This window comes from Notechis scutatus, chromosome 3 (assembly GCF_049901735.1).
Source record: "Notechis scutatus isolate UNSWTSFEM ecotype Mainland chromosome 3, rNotScu1.2, whole genome shotgun sequence".
In the NCBI taxonomy this organism is placed as follows: domain Eukaryota; kingdom Metazoa; phylum Chordata; class Lepidosauria; order Squamata; family Elapidae; genus Notechis; species Notechis scutatus.
This window is the reverse complement of record NC_142011.1, coordinates 14,437,963-14,457,228: the sequence shown is the minus strand read 5'-3', so window position 1 is coordinate 14,457,228 and position 19,266 is coordinate 14,437,963. Positions and strand designations below refer to the sequence as shown.

At 39.8% G+C, this 19,266-nt stretch overlaps 1 protein-coding gene across 1 annotated transcript in view; it reads right to left on the bottom strand.

Moving 5' to 3' along the window:
- Positions 1-11,511: 11,511 nt before the first annotated feature.
- The window catches only part of SYCP2 (synaptonemal complex protein 2), a 53,464-nt gene continuing 45,709 nt past the window's right edge, over positions 11,512-19,266 (bottom strand). The window contains exons 33-36 of the mRNA XM_087959028.1: positions 18,575-18,633; positions 14,014-14,092; positions 12,394-12,450; positions 11,512-12,275 (exon numbers count right to left, since the gene is read on the bottom strand). Coding sequence (XP_087815154.1) covers positions 12,204-12,275; positions 12,394-12,450; positions 14,014-14,092; positions 18,575-18,633 — 267 coding nt within the window. The 3' untranslated portion in view covers positions 11,512-12,203. The remainder of the gene's footprint in view (positions 12,276-12,393; positions 12,451-14,013; positions 14,093-18,574; positions 18,634-19,266) is intronic.

Sequence of the window (19,266 nt, the reverse complement as noted above, 5' to 3'; positions counted from 1 at the left end):
AAACAATTCCACAGACTTCCATGTTTTATGGGATTTAGCATCAGAGTTTAAAGGAACATGGGAAATAATCTGATTTCTTCTCTCTCTCTCTCTCTCTCTCTCTCTCTCTCTCTCTCTCTCTCTCTCTCTCTCTCTCTCTCCCTCCTCTCTCCTCCCTCCCTCCCTCCCTCCCTCCCTCTCTCCCCTCTCTCTCTCTCTCTCTCTCCCTCAAGCAAGTTTTATATTAGCGGCTTCCATTTTCCAGAAGGAAGATTCAAGTGTAGGACTGCAAAAATGGATAGTATTGGGTCAATTTTTGTTGGGGTGACTGAGAAGTTGAACTAGTTCATTGGAAAAGGGGTAGTTGAAGGGTGAGGACCTATTTTAGGCTACTATTATTCAAAAGGGCAGGATTAAAATGCAGAATATCTGTACATGTGAAATGGTTGCAATCCACCTGTTTGCACAGTGTGATGTGAAATTTGACAACGGCCTACCTTAATGGAGAAAGTGCTCCTACTAGAAGAGTTACAGAAGTAAATGAGTAAAAAAAATTAGAACATCTGAATCCTGATTGGGGATAGTTTCCACAAGAGGCACAACCACAACTGCTTGGGTATCTGGGTATCTGGTGAATGCAGTTGTACACCTAATGATCTCAGATCACTTCCCGCCAATACTTTTAGGTAAGTCTTGCAAGAGTAAAATCAACGGACAAAAATATGTAATGTTGCAAACAGAATGTTACAGCTCATGTCTAATATATTCTGTGAGAATTACAAGTCCTCCAGTTGCAGACAAAATGCAAAGAGCAGCTGAGTAAAACCATGGTATGGAAAATGCAGACCTATGCAATCTTTAACCCATTCAGGCGGACATAATGCATGAGGCATAAACAGCAGCCAGCTAGAAATTACTAATCTCATAAACAGCTCACTGTTGGAAGAACTAAAAGACCAGGTTATGAATAGATCATCATGGGAAAAAATTGGTTTATGGGGGTTGCTAAAAGTTGAGAACAACTTGAAGGAACGTTACATAATCAGTCAACCATCAATCCATCAAACAGCTTGCCTTGATAGATAATCATGTGACAACATCTGATTGATCACAAGTAGTGGAAACCTGAGTTGAGGCATTAAAAATGATGTCAGAGAAAAGAATAAAACACACAGTAAACTCATGCCACACAGTGAAATTCCCAACAGGACTACACTGTCTCGCTCCAATGCACTTCTGAGTGAATTATTAATATATGTACCGAATCTGGTTTATGCGTGCTTAAAAATATTCTGGTTTTGCATTATGCAAGATGTTATTTGTAAATGTGTTGCAGTTTATATGCGTGAGTAATCCCCATTCCTAAAATTGGGAGGATGATTATGCTGAAAAATGTTTCAAAGGTCTATTATCCTTAAAGTCCTGGGTTGCACTTTCATACATATTGAACATTTTGCTTTCCTTTTCCATAATTCATTTTAATTGGGAAAACTTTTGTGCAGAAAAGATCCCCATAGATTACTGTTTACTGAAACTGAAATCAGAATTGACCAAATTATAATGAACAGCTATCTCAATATGAAGTCCACAATATATACAATACATACAATTCTTCATAAAGAAACATGTGCATCAGCGCAAGTAAGAGGCTATGAGGTGGGGAGTATGAGGTGCAATCTGGAACATATTTTCATTTGCCTGTTCTATTCTAATTTTTGGTCCCAAGAAAGCTGACAGCAAACAAATAATAAAGAAGGAAGGAGGGGAAGCTTTGGATCCAGTGGAACCAGTGATTGACAAGTCGACCCTCCAATCAGAATAATTTGCAATTGCCCAATCACTGATCATTTCATTCAGTGAAAAGAGATAAGAGATGATCTCTGGATAAGAAAGTGGGGAATTTTCTGCTGCATAGACTTAATACTGACACTATCAGTATTAAGTCTGTGCAACGGAAAATTCCCCATTTGAGAAAGTTGCTCTAGAACAGGGCTGTCAAACTCGGGGTCCACAGGCCAAATGTGTCATACGGTGGCCATGCCCATGCCTGGTTTAGCAAATCATGGCACCACATGATGTCCCAATATGTCACATGGTACTGCTATGTTTGACACTCAGGGGTGAGATTCTACCAGTTTGGACCGGTTCGGGTTAAGTTTTCACCTGGTTCGCTGAACCAATATTTCAACACCCAGATGTTGAGTGACTGAATGAGTAGAAAGTAGTACTATATTACCTGGCAACCAATGTACATTGCGTGCTTCTTTGTTCTTGAATTGAATTGAATTCCTGAATTGGTCTTGTTGGCAGTGAATTTCACAATTATTGTCTGTTTGATTATAGGAAATTACTGCAGCCAACAAATCTGCTGGTTATCAGGAAGTGCCTAGCAACCCATTCATTGTTCTCTCTATTCCTTAAGGGAGAGAATATCTGTATATAGGTAGTCCTTCATTTATGACTGGTTGCTTAGCAACCGTTTTGGGCAGGGGGTTGGACTAGAAGACCTCCAAGGTCCCTCCCACCCAGCCCCTCCCAGGAGTCTCACGCAATGCAGGTAAGTGCAGGGTCCGTGTGGAGGGTCTGGGAGGGGAAAAATGGGCCTTCCAGAAGTCCAGAAACGGGCCTGCTTCCAGCTTCCAGAGGGCCTCCAGAGCCCATGTTTTGGGGGGAGGCCTCCAGATCCTTGGGAAGGTGAAAATCGGCCCTCCCAAAGTTCCAGTAGGCCACACCCACCATTTTTGAATCCCACCCCTGCCCCTATTGCAGAATGATCTGATTTGGATTTAATGTTTTGGTTGGCCAGTCTATATATGCTTAGAAAATTGTAATTTCTCCAGTGTTGCAGTCACATTTCTTCTCCCAAAGGTGCTTTTTCTGGAGGCAACTGGACTTTTTTTTTTTTGAAGACGTTTCTTCTCATCCAAGAAGCTTCTTCAGCTCTGACAGGACAGTGGGGAATGGAAGGATTTATATTCCTTGCGGATAGCTGGTCATTTGCATCTTTTTAGAGGGTCATTGAAGCACTTGGAAGTTTATCGGTGTCCTCAAGGTCTCCTGAGTAGTGCTCCTGGTTTCTGTAGTCTGCAATTTTCCCTTTGGAAATCCATTCCTATTCCCATACCATTCCAAGGGTGTTCATCCCAAATTGTATAGCTAAAAGTCTGTAGAGATTCTCAGTCATCCAGGTCATGGTTGTCCCAAAGGTGCTTTTTCAGGAGGCAACTGGACTTCCTTTTCTTTTGAAGATGCTTCACTTCAGAACCAGCAGCACTACTCAAGTGACCCTGAGGACACAGATAACCCTCCAAATGGCCTCAATGACTCTAAAAAGATGCAATTGACCAGCTGTCTGCAAGGATTACAAATCCTTCCATTCCCCACTATCCTAGTCAGAGCTGGAGAAGCTTCTTGGATGAGAAGCGAAACGTCTTCAAAGAAAAAAACAAGAAAGTCCAGTTGCCTCCTGAAAAAAGCACCTTTGGGACAACCTTGACCTGGGTGATTGAGAATCTCTAGACTTTTAGTCACATTTCTTATTCCACTATGAGGAATTGAAAAGGCTGCCTTAACTGCTGATTGGAACACTCTAACCTCACAAAATATATAAATATTTATGGCACACATTACTACACGAAGGGGATTTCTCTGTGTAGCTATTTTCCAAGCTCTAAACTGCTTTGACCGCATCAATCACCCTTAGCAGAATGACGATGTAAGGAAAGACCTGGATTTAGAGCAATCTAGATCTAAGGAGAAATTTCCTGACAACGAGAACAATTATTAGTGGAGCAGCTTGCCTCCAAAAGTTGTAAGTGCTTCATCACTGGAGACCATTTGTCTGAAATTGTATAGGGAGGTCTCCTGCTTGATCAGGAGGTAGAAACAGAAGACCTCCAAGGTGTAAGGTCCAGCCTCTCCCCATCTCCGTCAAAACAAGTATAGACTCTTGAAAACTTTGTATTTCAAAAGGAACCTTATTGAAAAGGGGTGAAAGCAAGTCAGAATTCAGAGCAGGCTCTGAGGTCCCTCCACATACGACTAAAATATAGGAAATTAGAAACCCCTCCCAACAGTCCGATGTGTATTCCACCAATCCGCAGGTGTGAAGATGTTATTGTACCGGTGTATCTGAGGAAGCAGATAAGAAACGTTTTCTTAGGGCTATCTTCCAGCGTTGCAATCCACATGGCCCCCTCCTCCCCTTGCATTCCCTCAAGAGCTGAGAATTTTCCGGGCATTTGAGGCGCCAGGCAATGGTTATAAATCAAGTAAGGTTATGTAAAAGACAAGGCAAGAAATAAGATACTTAGGATACATAGAGAGGAAAAAGAACAAAATGTATCAAATCCAACCCCACCCCACCCCACCGCTGCCCTTTCTTTCACTGAAGAATGGCAGATACACGGGTCTGACAAAAGATCTCTTATATAACTATGTTATTCTGTTGGTCTTCCACCTGCTATGTCAGAGATGCATACATAAATTCTATGTATAAAGCTTAGAAGCTGGAGGTAAGGCTTTTGGTAGATGTGTGCATTTCCATGTATAGACTGTTGTAGGACCAAGAGAGGTGCACAACAGATTTTCATCATTAGTCCCTTAAATGAGAAATGAAAATGCCTGCAATCTCATCTCTTATCTCTTGAAGTTGTTTCTAACAAATTCAGTTGGTTTCAATCAAAATTCAGGAGGACCACCTAGTGGGAATAAAAATTACTGCAGAGAGAGTTTTCAAAGTAAATTGCATGCAACTCAGCTCTACTGGATGAAATCGCAGAAAGTCTAATTGCAGGTTGGTCGTTAGGGTGTAAAACGATTAAAGAATTTTGAGTTGAATGAGCAGCTTCCTTTAAAAATATGATTCACCCCTTAAGGTTAAGCTTTCAATACAAATACTGCTGATTGTTGGGGTGTGGGGGGGAGGAAATGTTTAATGTTTTAGTTCCTTAATTTGGAAATTCAGAATACCTTAGTTCTCATTGCTCCTATTAAATTCATACAACCTTAGCTCTCAATGCTGTCCAGTCAGAAAAAAATGTTCTCTTGATGTATCCTTTGAATCTCAAGTTGGTTAAATCTTTTGACCAATCTTCTCATCCCTATTAGATTATAAATTACATAGAAACAATTCTACAGCATATTTCTAGATTTGGGGAAATAAAACCACAACAGCAGAGAAGCAGATTTAATATCTATGTCAGTTTCAATTGTTAATGCAGTCATTATGAGGCCACGTGATCTAGCATGTAAAAAACAGAGAAGAATATTTGTATCTCAGGGTTACAAAATTTGGGTAATAAAATGTCTGAAAGAAAACAACCAACCTCTGCACCAAGGACTCATTGCAAAATACTGCATAGATAAATGGCAGCAGACTTCTCCAAGAAAGATAAAAGCATGTGGGCAGGATGCTGCCCATGTTAGTAGTGTATTTAGCTTGTTTGCATGTTCAATGTCATAATCAGGGGCTCTGTAACATAGTAAGAACCGAAATGTGATATTTAAGGACAGTTCACAGACGATGGTCTCAGGAAGAGCAAGCTCCTGGGTAACTTGGATGTTTTTTAGATGTAGGGACTTTTTATAGACGATAGCAACACCACCTTCTCTACGGATTTCATGATCTGATCGGTAAACATGATAGTCTCTTACTGTGGTAATGGAGTCAGGGAGAGATGCCATGAGCCATGTTTCACAGACAAATATAATGTCGAATTTAGCCGTATTTAGTAAGAGGAGAAATTCAGGTATTTTATTTACAAGGCTTCTTGCATTGAGTAGCTTGCATTTAAGGCCAGTTATGGTTGGAATAGAGGAAGTTAGGGGCATGTGTGCCTAGTTTTGAGTGATGCTGGATTGGATGGGGTGGGGTTGGATGCAGAGGGGTGGGTTGTGTGACTTTCTTTTGATGCAATCAGCTCAATGTATAGGTCCTTTTCTCCATTGTCTAGATGGTTTTTGAGTTCTGCGCGGAGTTCACGGGAGCGGATTCTTTGCAGTATGGATAAGTCTGGTCTTGAGTGAAGTTGTTTGTAGTTGGGATTGGTTTTTGCAATGGCGTTTATTGTATGAATGAATATGCATTTGCTGGACTCATTTTTGCATACAACTCTACAAAATCTTGGGACCACAGAGCCGTCATTGTATTTGCACCCAGGGCCATATCTGGTTATTTCAATGATATCTTCAGGAGAGATATTTGTTGTATTTGAGTTGCTTATGATATCGCAAACTTTGGTGATGTCGTCTGATTCGTTGGTGTCTTCGAGACTAAATAAGATGGCATTTGGACATTTCTGTTCACGTTCCATGGTGTCTCTGATGAGTAAGGAGATATTATTTGTGGAATTATCTGAAGGGATAGTAATTGTTTGTGGCTGTGGTTTGGTGGTTATTTTTGGTTGTAGTTGTGATTGTAGTTGAGGTAGTGGTTGTGGTTGTTGTGGGATTTGATTTTGAGCTGAAAGGTACTCACTTATATATGCTGTATTTTTTTTTCAAGAGAGATTAGGCTTGCTTGTATAGTTGTTTCAAAACGTGTTGCTAAGTGCTCTTCTATTGAGTGAATGAGTGATTCTATGCTTTCAACTCTGTCAGGTAGGGTACTCAGTTTGTTTAGCTTAGGAGAACATGATGGACATAGATAAAAGAATGTATCTGAATTTTTAACCATATCAGCTAGGCTTTTGTTTGCGTTTAAGCAGGCAGGGAGGGCTAGATTTTCGCATAGGCGGCATTTGATGTAAATTTCGCTTTCATTGATGGTTTCAAGACATCTGAAACATGTGCAGGAGTCTGGGAGGTCATTGGTAGAGATGTTTTTCTTTTGTTTTGGTTTGGAGTTTTTGGCTGGCATGGTCAATGGCAATAGTACACTAAACAATTGCAATAGCTAGTTAATGTGATAGGTAGACAGTTACTTAATGAATGTTGGTAATTAATAAATGTTAATTGATATGTTAGAGAACAAATCAAAAGTAAGGTTACTTATTAGTAAAACTCAATCAATCAATCAATTGGTTATTCAAATCACTCTAATCAAATAATTTTGCTAAGCAACAAACAGCCTAATTTATTACAGTAATTACTAAATTCAATTAAATTCATTAAATCACTGATTTTACTAATCAGATATTCAGTAATTACACTATATGCACTAAACACTCAATCATACTAATCAATAAAAACAATAAATCAATTAATCATTTGATTAAAAATTAATTATTTTAAAGAAATTGATTTGGAGATATCATTATCTAATCTTTGATATAGGTCTTGAGGTAGAAAGTTATAAGTTTTGAGATAATGAAAGTAATGAAGTAGTATTGAGAGTCAGTAAGTAAAGGGTTATTACTTTGCTTAGCTGTTGCTGATATCTGAGAATAGGTTTATAACCCCTAATAAACTGGCAGGAGGCCTCTTTTTCTGGGCTGGAGAAACAGCAGTTTCTCTTTCCTCTTGAAAACAATCAGTGAGCAAGGGTTTACACTCTCTTTCTTGTTTTGTAGATTGAGTTTTTGAGATAGTAAAGATGCAAAGATGCTGACCGGGGTGGGGGATCTCTGGCCCCTTCTTCAGCAGAGATAAACAGAACAATTTACAGGGAGGCAACAGGAAACTTTTTGTTTTTGTTTTCCCTTGATGAATGGGATTTCTGGGCCCCTCCCCTTAAATACACTTTCAAAGTTTGTTGCTTTAAGAGGCACCTAGATAGTCTTGCATTGGCAATTCGAACAGTTTATATTTTTACTATGTAGACTCAGATTTGTATTGAGCATTTGTTCCTGGCTTCAATATACTTCTGCTTCTATCACAAGAAATAAAATTGCTTCCAATCTTCACAGGAGTTCAGTTATAACAAAACTAATCTACTGTCCTTTTAAAGAGGGAATCTGGATTAGCAATTTAGTGAAGAGGGAAGGAGGGGCTGCAGGGGGAGAAGCAGTCTGCTTCACACCCTGGCTGCAAATGTCTGAAGACCGACTCACAGCTCCCGGTGCTCACCGCCCTGCAAGGATGGGATGAATCTCACCGTCTCACCGCCCTGCAAGGATGATCGCAGAGCCCCCTGTACTGGTGAGCCCCACTGCCTTACCTTCTAGTAAGGATGGGTCAAGTCACAGATCGTTGAGCGCTTTTGAATACTGCCCTTTGAATTTAGCGCTTACTGAGGAATGAGCTCTTTCAAGGATGGGAGGAATCGGAAATTTCTGAGTACTTTTGAATTGAGTGTTTACTGAGGAATGGAGCTCTTTTCTGGCTTGATGGCAAGTCTCGGGCGTTAGGCTTTCCACCTCGCTGGCTGGACCCACAGGGATTAGAGCAGGAGTCCCCAACCACCGGGCCGCAGACCGGTACCGTCCGCGGAACAAGTCCTACCGGGCCGCTGGCTTGTTGGCGCCATCTTTTGATGAAAAAGTGCTTCCGGTGAGCTTTTCCGGTAGAAAGCTCACCAGAAGCACGTTTTCATCAAAAAGATGGTGGCGCTAGCGCTTCGGTGAGCTTTTCCGGTAGAAAGCTCACGGAAGCACGTTTTCGTCAAAAAAGATGGCGGCGCCAGCGCCCGGTGAGCTTTTCCGGTAGAAAGCTCACCGGAAGCACGTTTCGTCAAAAAGATGGCGGCGCCGCCGGTGAGCTTTTCCGGGTAGAAAGCTCACCGGAAGCACGTTTCATCAAAAAGATGGCGGCGCTAAGGCTTCCGGTGAGCTTTTCTGCAGAAAGCTCACCGGAAGCACGTTTCATCAAAAAGATGGCGGCGCCAGCGCTTCGGTGAGCTTTTCCGGTAGAAAGCTCACCGGAAGCACGTTTCATCAAAAAAGATGGCGGCACCAGCGCTCGTGAGCTTTTCTGGGTAGAAAGCCATTTCTACCGGAAAGCTCACCGAAGCGTGCGCCGCCATCTTTTTGATGATAATGTGACTGGATTAGAGGGCTTGTCGCCTGGCGCTGCCCATTCCCGCCGGAGCTCCTCATACTGCCGCTACTGCCACCGCCATCTTTTCTGCATTCTTCTTACCACGCCTTTTCTATCACCCCTTTCCTAAGAGGTCTGTAGGGGGCGTGCATAAGCGCACCAACATGCCTACCGTCCCTGTCCCATTGTTTTACTTTTTATTTTTCTTATATGTGTCCATGTATTCATAACTATGTTTTTACTTATACCTATTATCTTGTAAGCAATTGACAAAAATAAATAAATAAATAAAAAGAATGGAGCCCCCTCTCCCAAATCCCCCCATTTCTAACTACATAAATAGGGTTGGGTTCAAACTTAGTTGCACTGGAATCAATAAAGCAGAAATTGGCTTCAACTCACTTTTCACATTGATTTCAATGGAAGATAATTGCAAGTAAGATAGGTTGGACCCAATGCACAGTACATTTGGTGACGTATGAGAACGTGATCCAGAAAACCACAATCTGACAGGATGAGAAATGGATAGCTCCAGAGAATATTGAACACTGATAATGGCTATTCCATAAAGGGCAACAGTAAGAATACAGAATCAACAAAAATCTGAGAGGCCTAGCATGATTCAAGGATTCAAGCCTAATGGGGCTACTACCTTAAAAAAAAAACCTAATATGGTAAATTTGTTTTGGTAAAACAGCAATGGGAACTTGATACCCTAAAATGGTTACTTGCTTATTTATTTTTTCATAATTTAACCCTAATATATTTATTTATTTATGACATATATATGTCGACTATGGTCCAGGCAACTCTGAGAGGCTATGAAAAAGTAAAATTAGAAATAAACCCCAGAAGATAGTGTCATCAAAGGGAACAACAACCAACCAACTTCCTGCACCCACAGACATAGGAAGTGGACAAAAGGTCCCCTCGGTTACCCCAGTACAAGGCCTGGGGAATCGCTGTTTTTCATTCTCCTTCAAAGCTTTTTCAGGTGAGCAACATGCAAATTTTCAAAGGGGTGCTGTTAAAAGGGGGCAGGAGCTACAACAGAGAAGACCTGGGTCCTGCTAGATGACATTGCTCAATTGATGGGACTAAGGGCAAGCCAACTCTGATACATCTGATAGGGCAGGAAGAACCAGGCAGAGACAACCCTTATGCTAGGGCTTATGAAATGTAGGACTTAAAGGTGACAAGCAGCAGCTTGAATTGCATCTGGAAGGCAACTGATAAAGCATTGCATATGGGTGTTACGTTGGTATGAGCTGTAACTTCAAAATGATTTTTTAAAGAGACCCTCGTGTAGAGTATATTTCACCAGTGTCCATCCATGAGGTGACCAATACATACATGACTGTATGGAAGAGAAGGCACACAACCTGGACTTACTTGTATGAAGGTTTTCCTGATCACAGTTTCTACCAGCTGTTCAAGCAGGAACTGTGAGTCAAGAAGGACTCACGTTATGCACCAGGTTTGAACAGGACAGTGGAGGATCTACAGAACAGTGAAATACTCAAGCACACACAGATACTCAACCTTGCCAGGATTTTGCCTGTGCTTGTTTCTCCCACCCAATCCCTGCACTCACCAACTTGCAGTCGGCTCAGGAAGATACCATGATCAAAGTATTGAAAAGAAACAAAAAGCATCCAGGATGGTTCCATTTTTGCCATCCAGACACTGCCCCAGGTCATCAACAAGAGTAATCAGTGCCATCTCCACACTATGCCCCAGCCTGTAAACCCAAACCTCACACCAATGGCTTGTATAGGTAGAAACTCTTAAATTGTAATTATATAATTCAGCAATATCTGGAGAGTATAATAAGCTATATTTATAAAAGAAAAATGGTAATTTGGGTCATTATTTCACCTCCCTATTTTGCCTATAGGCTTAAAAATTGTCTATATTTTCAGTGTTTATCCAAAGAAAAATATATTAGATATTTGTTACTGTTAATATGCCATTCAAATGGGAATTATTTTGTAAGCAAAATCATTAACTTTAAGACTCCTGGCAAATATTGTCTTTTCTCTCTAAAACCTGATTTAGTAGTTTTTTTTAGTGGGAAAAGTGGAAGAACATATGCTTCAATGAACTCATATACTTCATAGTTATACTTATAATCGTGAAAATGTGACTTTCTATGAAAATACAATATGTAGAAACTTTATCTCTGCAAAATTACATTAGTATTAAATTAGAAGGAAGCATTTAAGCCATCATTCCACTACCTCCCAGAGTAGTACATTAAATTAAATGTATCCCCAAATATATATTTCTCTATATAGCTGCATCAAATGACAGAGGAAAAATTACCACCAATTTTTCTTTATCAACCTTTTGTTAAAAAAATACTTTAATCTTCTAAAATACAATTTTCTATAATTTTAAAAATACACTTACAATACAGCCAAAGGATAGAGTTACAATTTTAGACCAGCAATTTCATTTAAAACTACAATGGCAAGGAACTTGGAAAAAAACTAAAGAAAACCTTTAAATTTATTTTTTAATCTCTAAAGATTTCTAATTATTATATACTTAGTATATTGCTATTTTTAATGGTAAATTTATGAAAATATTCAATGTATCTGATGAACCTGCATATTGAATTTAGATTTACTCTCTGTTTATTTTATTTATCAATAAAATAAACAGGCCAACACATAACAAATGTATTCATTATATGATAAGTTTTTCCAGTAATACCTCAAGGACAATACTCCTGAGAACACACACCAGATCAAATTATCTTCTTCCTATTAGTTATTTCTGAGATTTTAAAAGCCCAACCTCATAAACTACAAAAGAAGACATGGTGTGGCTGGATATTGTGCAGGATAAAGAGGAACATTACATCTGATGGATTTAATGGACATTGGTCCCACATTATGTCCCAAACATAATGGCAAAAAGAAATAGTTTACTTTATAAGTTACTGGTCAGGAAACTGAATTTCTCAGAATATACAGAATTGGATTTTAGATCGCCTTTTGTAAATTAGATACAAGTCATCTAAAGTTATTTATGACTAAGTTCTATGAATTTCAGTTGTAGTTAGGTGACCACTGTATATTAGAAATATCTCCAATATTGCTTTTATAATGGCATTAAAAACATTAACAGAATCCTTATCTTGAACGAGTTATAATAACAACTGAAATTTTTTTTCATGAAAATTGTTTGTGCTTTATAATTATGTCTAACACATAATGTCCCAGAGGACTGGACAGTCACATTAAAATGCAGTATAAATATATACAGTCTTTTGTTTTTTCGCATTTACATTCTAAATTATATTACAACTTTCTATCTTCTCCCATAAATAGTGATTGTAATCCTTTGCGAACATTAAGCAATTCTTCTTCATGCTGTGATAAAAAATAAACATAATTTATTTTTAAAAATAATTTCCTAAAAACTCTGTTTAAAATTACATAATGAATACAGAATTGAATGTGTATATGATGAAAAGATAATAATATTTACCATTTCCTTAAGAAATTTATCTTGAATCCCATTAAAATCTTCTTTCAAAAAATGTACCTAAAATGCATCCAAAATAATTATTTACTTTGAAGCAAACTTTAATCTATAATTGATAGCAAGGGTAAATCAATAGCTTTACAGTGCTTCCAACACAGTCATTTCAGAATTCTGTGTTGGCATAACACAACTTCTAGGCTGCAACTTATCACTACTCTGTAACAGAGTTTCAAGAGTCATAAGTACTTTTTTAAAAGGTTCAGAGTTAGCCCTCTTCTTTCGTTTCCTTTTTAGTTCCCAAATCCACATTTTCTATGTTTCCAAAACTTCAAACAGAAACCTTTGAGGGAGATGGGAGGTTCAGAAATGTGATAAACAAAAAACAAAACAAAAGTGGTAATATTCCTCCATGTTTGTAAGCAATTCCTATGTTTTTCAATAACTGTTCTGACTTTGCTTGTAAGACTAAACTACTAATTATCTTGTCTACTGATTGGCGGGGGGGGGACTGAGAACAGTAATAGACATATAAATCCTACACTCATATAAATTCCTTCGGGGCGGACATATTACTACAATTCTATATTGGGAGTGATTCAGAGACCCGAAAATATCATGGCAGAACTATTTACTGATAGTCAAAACTAATTCAAAGAAACTATGGTAACTGCACAGAGAAACAGCAGTTAGCACACACTATGATTGGGAAATTATGCTCACAGATGCCAACAATATGCTTGCTGAATCATATTCCACTTGTGGGACTACCTTAAACACTATATATAATTAAGCACAGGTTGGAAGCACAAAGAGGTGAGTACCAGTAGTGCAAAAGTTATGAGGAAGGAAAACAGGAAAAGTCATATTTTATGCTCCAGAAGATGGAGGGAGGGAGGGAGGGAGGGAAGGCTGCATTGACTGACCATTTTCCACAAGGAAAGTTTAACATTCATACTAGTTTTGCAACATAAACACTAATAACTGATACAATGAGTAAAAAATCCAGACCATATTAACTTTTTTGGGTAGTAGCTATTTCAATTTGCAGATTTTTTTGTATATTGAAAGTAGGTGTTAGAAACAGTATGTTTAGAAGAGAAGTGTATTTTAAATAAACTGTGCTTTTGACCAGCATACAAAACCTTGCTTATTCAAGCTAATATCTTCCTTGTTTTATCAATGAAACCCTAAGCACTTTATTTTGTGCTAGCTAATGATAAGGACCTTCCTGCTCTGATCCCAATTAGATCATTATTTCCCTCTTTTGCCTTAACCAATTGCCTGCTAGATATTTTACAAAGTAGGTAATATTCACTAATATATGACCTTCCCTTGCTGGTGCCTTATATATGCATCTGATTTATTTTGAAGGCAGGAAGAGAGAAAAAGAAACAGGGGAAAAAAAGAGAAAGGCTATTCAACTTTCCCCCAAAATCAGCCCATTGTGAGTATATTTGCTATGGCTGCTCCCCATGTCTACAAGAACTGGTTGGGAAAAGAACTTTGCTTTGTAAATATACAGAAGTGATTACTAAATTTTTGCTGATTTTGTTCATTCTGATTTCTGAACTTAACTGAATTAAATTATGATCACCTCAGCCAGTCATAAGGAGAAATACATACCTGAGATAGAAAAATATTTTCCTCTTGATCAGCAGTATGGTAAATGTTCTTCTCAAATGAAGTTCTGAGATTCTGAAGTCTAAGAAACCATAGATCAAACCAATATTTGATTTATTTGTTTTGACATAGAGAAAAATATAATTAAAAGTACTTGTTTCCATTTTATTATAGTTAAACTTATAGTCACAAGAATGCAGCCCTTCTGGATCAAGGCCAGCTGCTTTAGCAACCTGTTATTACTGTGAGCAAAATAAATTCTCAGAGGAATGGGAGCATATCAGCAAAATAGAAACCTGGAAGGAATGTGTGTTAATCATATAGACACATAGAGGTCTTGAAGTGTCACAGTGTCTCAGTAAACTTTATCAACATTTACCTGGCAACCTACTGACATGTTTTTTTCTAAGACTTTATTGAAGATAATAACTTTCCTTTCTTGAAGATAACAGTAGAAGGTAACTTGAGAAATTGTATGCTTGCTTACATCACTTATTACTTATACATCATTTCCTCTCAAAATTATTTGGAGGAGATTCCTCCATTGGGCACAATTAAATGTAAATACTGCAGTCAGCCTTGATTATGGGTTTTGAGTCCTGCATTTTGAGTCCACATTACTGATAGCCAATGAAATATCTCTGGAAATATTTTTCAACAAGAAATAAAGACAATAGGTGCTCTCTGCTGATTCCTATCTGCCAAATAGTATTCAGTGGCACATGGGCTATAAACATTTGAAGGTAACACTTAAGCACTATGGATTGTATTAAATAAAGGGTTATGAAAAGGAAAAATTTCTTAAAGAAAAAAGATAACTACTTGGACTACCTTGACAGTCTTATTCCATAATTTATCAAATTTGATTTCAGATGTTGTTATTAACTGTAAGCCTCCTAAGGAATGTAAATTAATGGCTTTTAAAAGTATAATTATAATAACTATAATTACACTGATCACATAATGTCTTTGTTGTACTATAATAAAAGAAAATATACTAACCTCTGCTGTTCATTCTTGTTGTAAGTGCTAAACGTTTCAAAATGCTTCTTTGAAAATTCTAAAAATAGCCAATGTGAAATACAAATTTGAATTTCATTAGTCTTTAAACATAAATCAAAAATAACTTTACTGCAAGCTGTAATATAATGTTACTTTTACCAACTGTGATGATTTCATGCTCTATTTTAATCACTTGCTTACAAGAATTTCTGCTTAGGCCCATAAATTTTTAGATAATATCATGAAGTCAGCATGGATTGCCATTTTCACTGAACAGTCACTTGTAAAATGTGCGGTGAAGCAAGAGATACAGTGATCATATTCTTAAAACATGATGTCATTCTTTTTTTTAAAAAAAAACTGATTCCAATCTTGGAAATTTTAATCCAAATATTCATACTTGGATATTGATACTTTTGAGTTGCACCAAATCAAAAATGGGCCAGTGTTGATAAATGAGTTGACTTTTCTTTAAAAAAATAAATAGTGCTTGCAGTTACAAGTTGGTATTGATGCTGGAAAGTACTTTGTCTCCTTCCTATTTAGAAGTGGGTCAGTTCCAAGCAGTGGTTGGGGAAATAAAACTATGGAGCAATTTACTACTACTGGAATGGTTTAGTACAATTAGTTGCAAAATTTTGTTTTATAATCTGTGATATCAAAGCTAGCCTTAGAAGGCAGCTAGTACATTTTCCTTTTTTGTACCAATTCAAAGAATATATTTCCCTTTAATATTTTTAAAAGTCATTAATTAAAATATAATGTTTAAGTAATTTAATAAAGGAAAATAACATACTGAAAAATCTTTTTCGATATTTCTCAATAGTTGTGAATCTCTTTCAAAACTTTCAAGCTCTTTCAGGAGGCAGGAATGAAGATTTTCCAGCTGTCTGGATCTAGAAAAATATAAGCAAAAGTTAAATATACAACAAATATAACAATAACATGAAACTCTGGGAACTCATTCTATACAAACCTGTACTTCTGTAATTCTCTTCCCATTGTGTTCATATGCTGATGTGTGAGAGGAGCACCAGGGTGGGGGAAAAGGGAACACGTGACTACGCAGGAGCTGTTCTGGGATTCTTTCCTGCTTCTTGTGCAATCTCACGCCCCTCCCGAGAAGGGACACCCTGACCCCATTTGGGACTTGCGCCTGACAGGGGCCTGATGGAGTCCAGAGCTTTGGAAGTCATTCATTCTTCCAGGCTGCACATGAAGGACATGAAGAGCTTCCAGGCTCTTGAGAAGGGGGGGGAGAGAGGCCAGCCTGATGAGGTCTCTGCTCCATCTGACCCTGGAGTAGTGGGGTAGTTGTGATTGCAGGGAAGCCAGGCAACAAATTACAACTCTGGCCTGGCGGGTTGATTCAGACCGCCCTGAAGGAGGACAGAACCCACGTGAAGTTGTGATAACATTCAGAGCCAAAAACAGCCCCCACCCCTCTTCGGAGAACCCAGTAGTTCCCACCAAAGAGAGGCGAGGGTGCAAAGGCTGGTCTGAACACAGCTCAGATCTGGCTTTTAATCAGAGCCAGGGAGCCCCCTGAAATGCAGGTCCTGGGCCGCATCCTGATACTTTCCTTGGTGCTCCGGGCAGAAGTAACTGGCCTGCTTCAGTCACAGTTCAGCAGAACACCCCACTAAGTACCCCAAGGTTTAGTGAACCATAAACCACTGTTGGCTCCAACAAGGGAAAGGCCAGGAAGAAGTAACTGGGGTTTAGTAAATCTAGAATCATTTAATCCCAATCCAGATTGAATTCATACAGTCCATACAGTCTTAACTCTGTGAAGCCTTGTTCACCAGCCCAGCCGGGGAAGAGGAGCAGCCGCTGCTACGGGAACAGTTTACTGCCATCGCCCTCAAAGGGGGGCAACCGGACAGGGAATCCGAGGGCAGCGCTCGTTGCGTGCGGGCGACAAGCCCAGCTCGGGTGGACGTGTTGCCCAGAGACCCCGGACGAAGCAGCGGCAAAGCTCCGCTGACATCCAGCGGGCAGACAGGCGAAGCAGCGGGACCTTCCTCCTCAAAGGCGCCCGGCGCCTTTCTACCCACCCCGGCCCGTCTCTTTCAAGCGGCGGCGACTGCGGGCGGGGTGGGTCCTGCGGGGACACCGGTGGCGCGGAAGAGGGCGGGCGGGAGGCTCCTCTCCCTGCCCGCCCGGGAGGGTGTCTTCCCCTTCTCCCGGTACAGGGAGCTCCAGCGGCGCTGGGCGGGCGCCAAAGACGCAGCGCTCGGGCTCGGTCGGAACCGTCCGGCGCGCCCGATCCGATGCTAGCGCAGCGACTGTGCGCAGCTTCGCTCCAGCGGCAGCCTTCAAGCTGTGGCCTTTCCCTTCCCGAGGCGATGCGGGACTGGGGCCGCTCCGGCGGCAGCGACTCCCAACAGCTCCAGCCGGGAAGGGAAAAGGCAAAAGTGCTTCTTGCCTTTCCCTTCCCGAGGTGGCGGGACTGGGGGCAGCGCCCGGCAGCGACTCCCAACAGCCCCAGCGGGAAGGGAAGGCAGGCGGCGGCGTCCCAACAGCCCCAGCCGGAAGGGAAGGCAGGCGGCGGCGACTCCCAACAGCCCCAGCCGGAAGGGAAAGGCAGGCGGCGGCGACTCCCAACAGCCCCAGCTGGGAAGGAAAGGCAGGCGGCGGCGACTCCCAACAGCCCCAGCCGGGAAGGGAAGGCAGGCGGCGGTGACTCCCAACAGCCCCAGCCGGGAAGGGAAAGGCAGGCGGCGGCGACTCCCAACAGCCCCAGCCGGGAAGGGAAAGGCAGGCGGCGGCGACTCCCAACAGCCCCAGCCGGGAAGGGAAAGGCAGGCGGCGGCGGCTCCCAACAGCCCAGCTGGGAAGGGAAGGCAAAAAGCGCTTTGCCTTTCCCTTCCCAAGCTGACGTGAGATAGTGAGATCATTTCCCAAATTAATTATTTTTATTTTTGAAATTTACCAGTAGCTGCTGCATTTCCCACCCTCGGCTTATACTCGAGTCAATAAGTTTTCCCAGTTTTTGTGTAAAATTAGGTGCCTCGGCTTATATTCGGGTCGACTTATACTCGAGTATATACGGTACTTATACATCATTTCCTCTCAAAATTATTTGGAGGAGATTCCTCCATTGGGCACAATTAAATGTAAATACTGCAGTCAGCCTTGATTATGGGTTTTGAGTCCTGCATTTTGAGTCCACATTACTGATAGCCAATGAAATATCTCTGGAAATATTTTTCAACAAGAAATAAAGACAATAGGTGCTCTCTGCTGATTCCTATCTGCCAAATAGTATTCAGTGGCACATGGGCTATAAACATTTGAAGGTAACACTTAAGCACTATGGATTGTATTAAATAAAGGGTTATGAAAAGGAAAAATTTCTTAAAGAAAAAAGATAACTACTTGGACTACCTTGACAGTCTTATTCCATAATTTATCAAATTTGATTTCAGATGTTGTTATTAACTGTAAGCCTCCTAAGGAATGTAAATTAATGGCTTTTAAAAGTATAATTATAATAACTATAATTACACTGATCACATAATGTCTTTGTTGTACTATAATAAAAAGAAAATATACTAACCTCTGCTGTTCATTCTTGTTGTAAGTGCTAAACGTTTCAAAATGCTTCTTTGAAAAATTCTAAAAATAGCCAATGTGAAATACAAATTTGAATTTCATTAGTCTTTAAACATAAATCAAAAAATAACTTTACTGCAAGCTGTAATATAATGTTACTTTTACCAACTGTGATGATTTCATGCTCTATTTTAATCACTTGCTTACAAGAATTTCTGCTTAGGCCCATAAATTTTTAGATAACATCATGAAGTCAGCATGGATTGCCATTTTCACTGAACAGTCACTTGTAAAATGTGCGGTGAAGCAAGAGATACAGTGATCATATTCTTAAAACATGATGTCATTCTTTTTTTAAAAAAAAACTGATTCCAATCTTGGAAATTTTAATCCAAATATTCATACTTGGATATTGATACTTTTGAGTTGCACCAAATCAAAAATGGGCCAGTGTTGATAAATGAGTTGACTTTTCTTTAAAAAAATAAATAGTGCTTGCAGTTACAAGTTGGTATTGATGCTGGAAAGTACTTTGTCTCCTTCCTATTTAGAAGTGGGTCAGTTCTAAGCAGTGGTTGGGGAAATAAAACTATGGAGCAATTTACTACTACTGGAATGGTTTAGTACAATTAGTTGCAAAATTTTGTTTTATAATCTGTGATATCAAAGCTAGCCTTAGAAGGCGGCTAGTACATT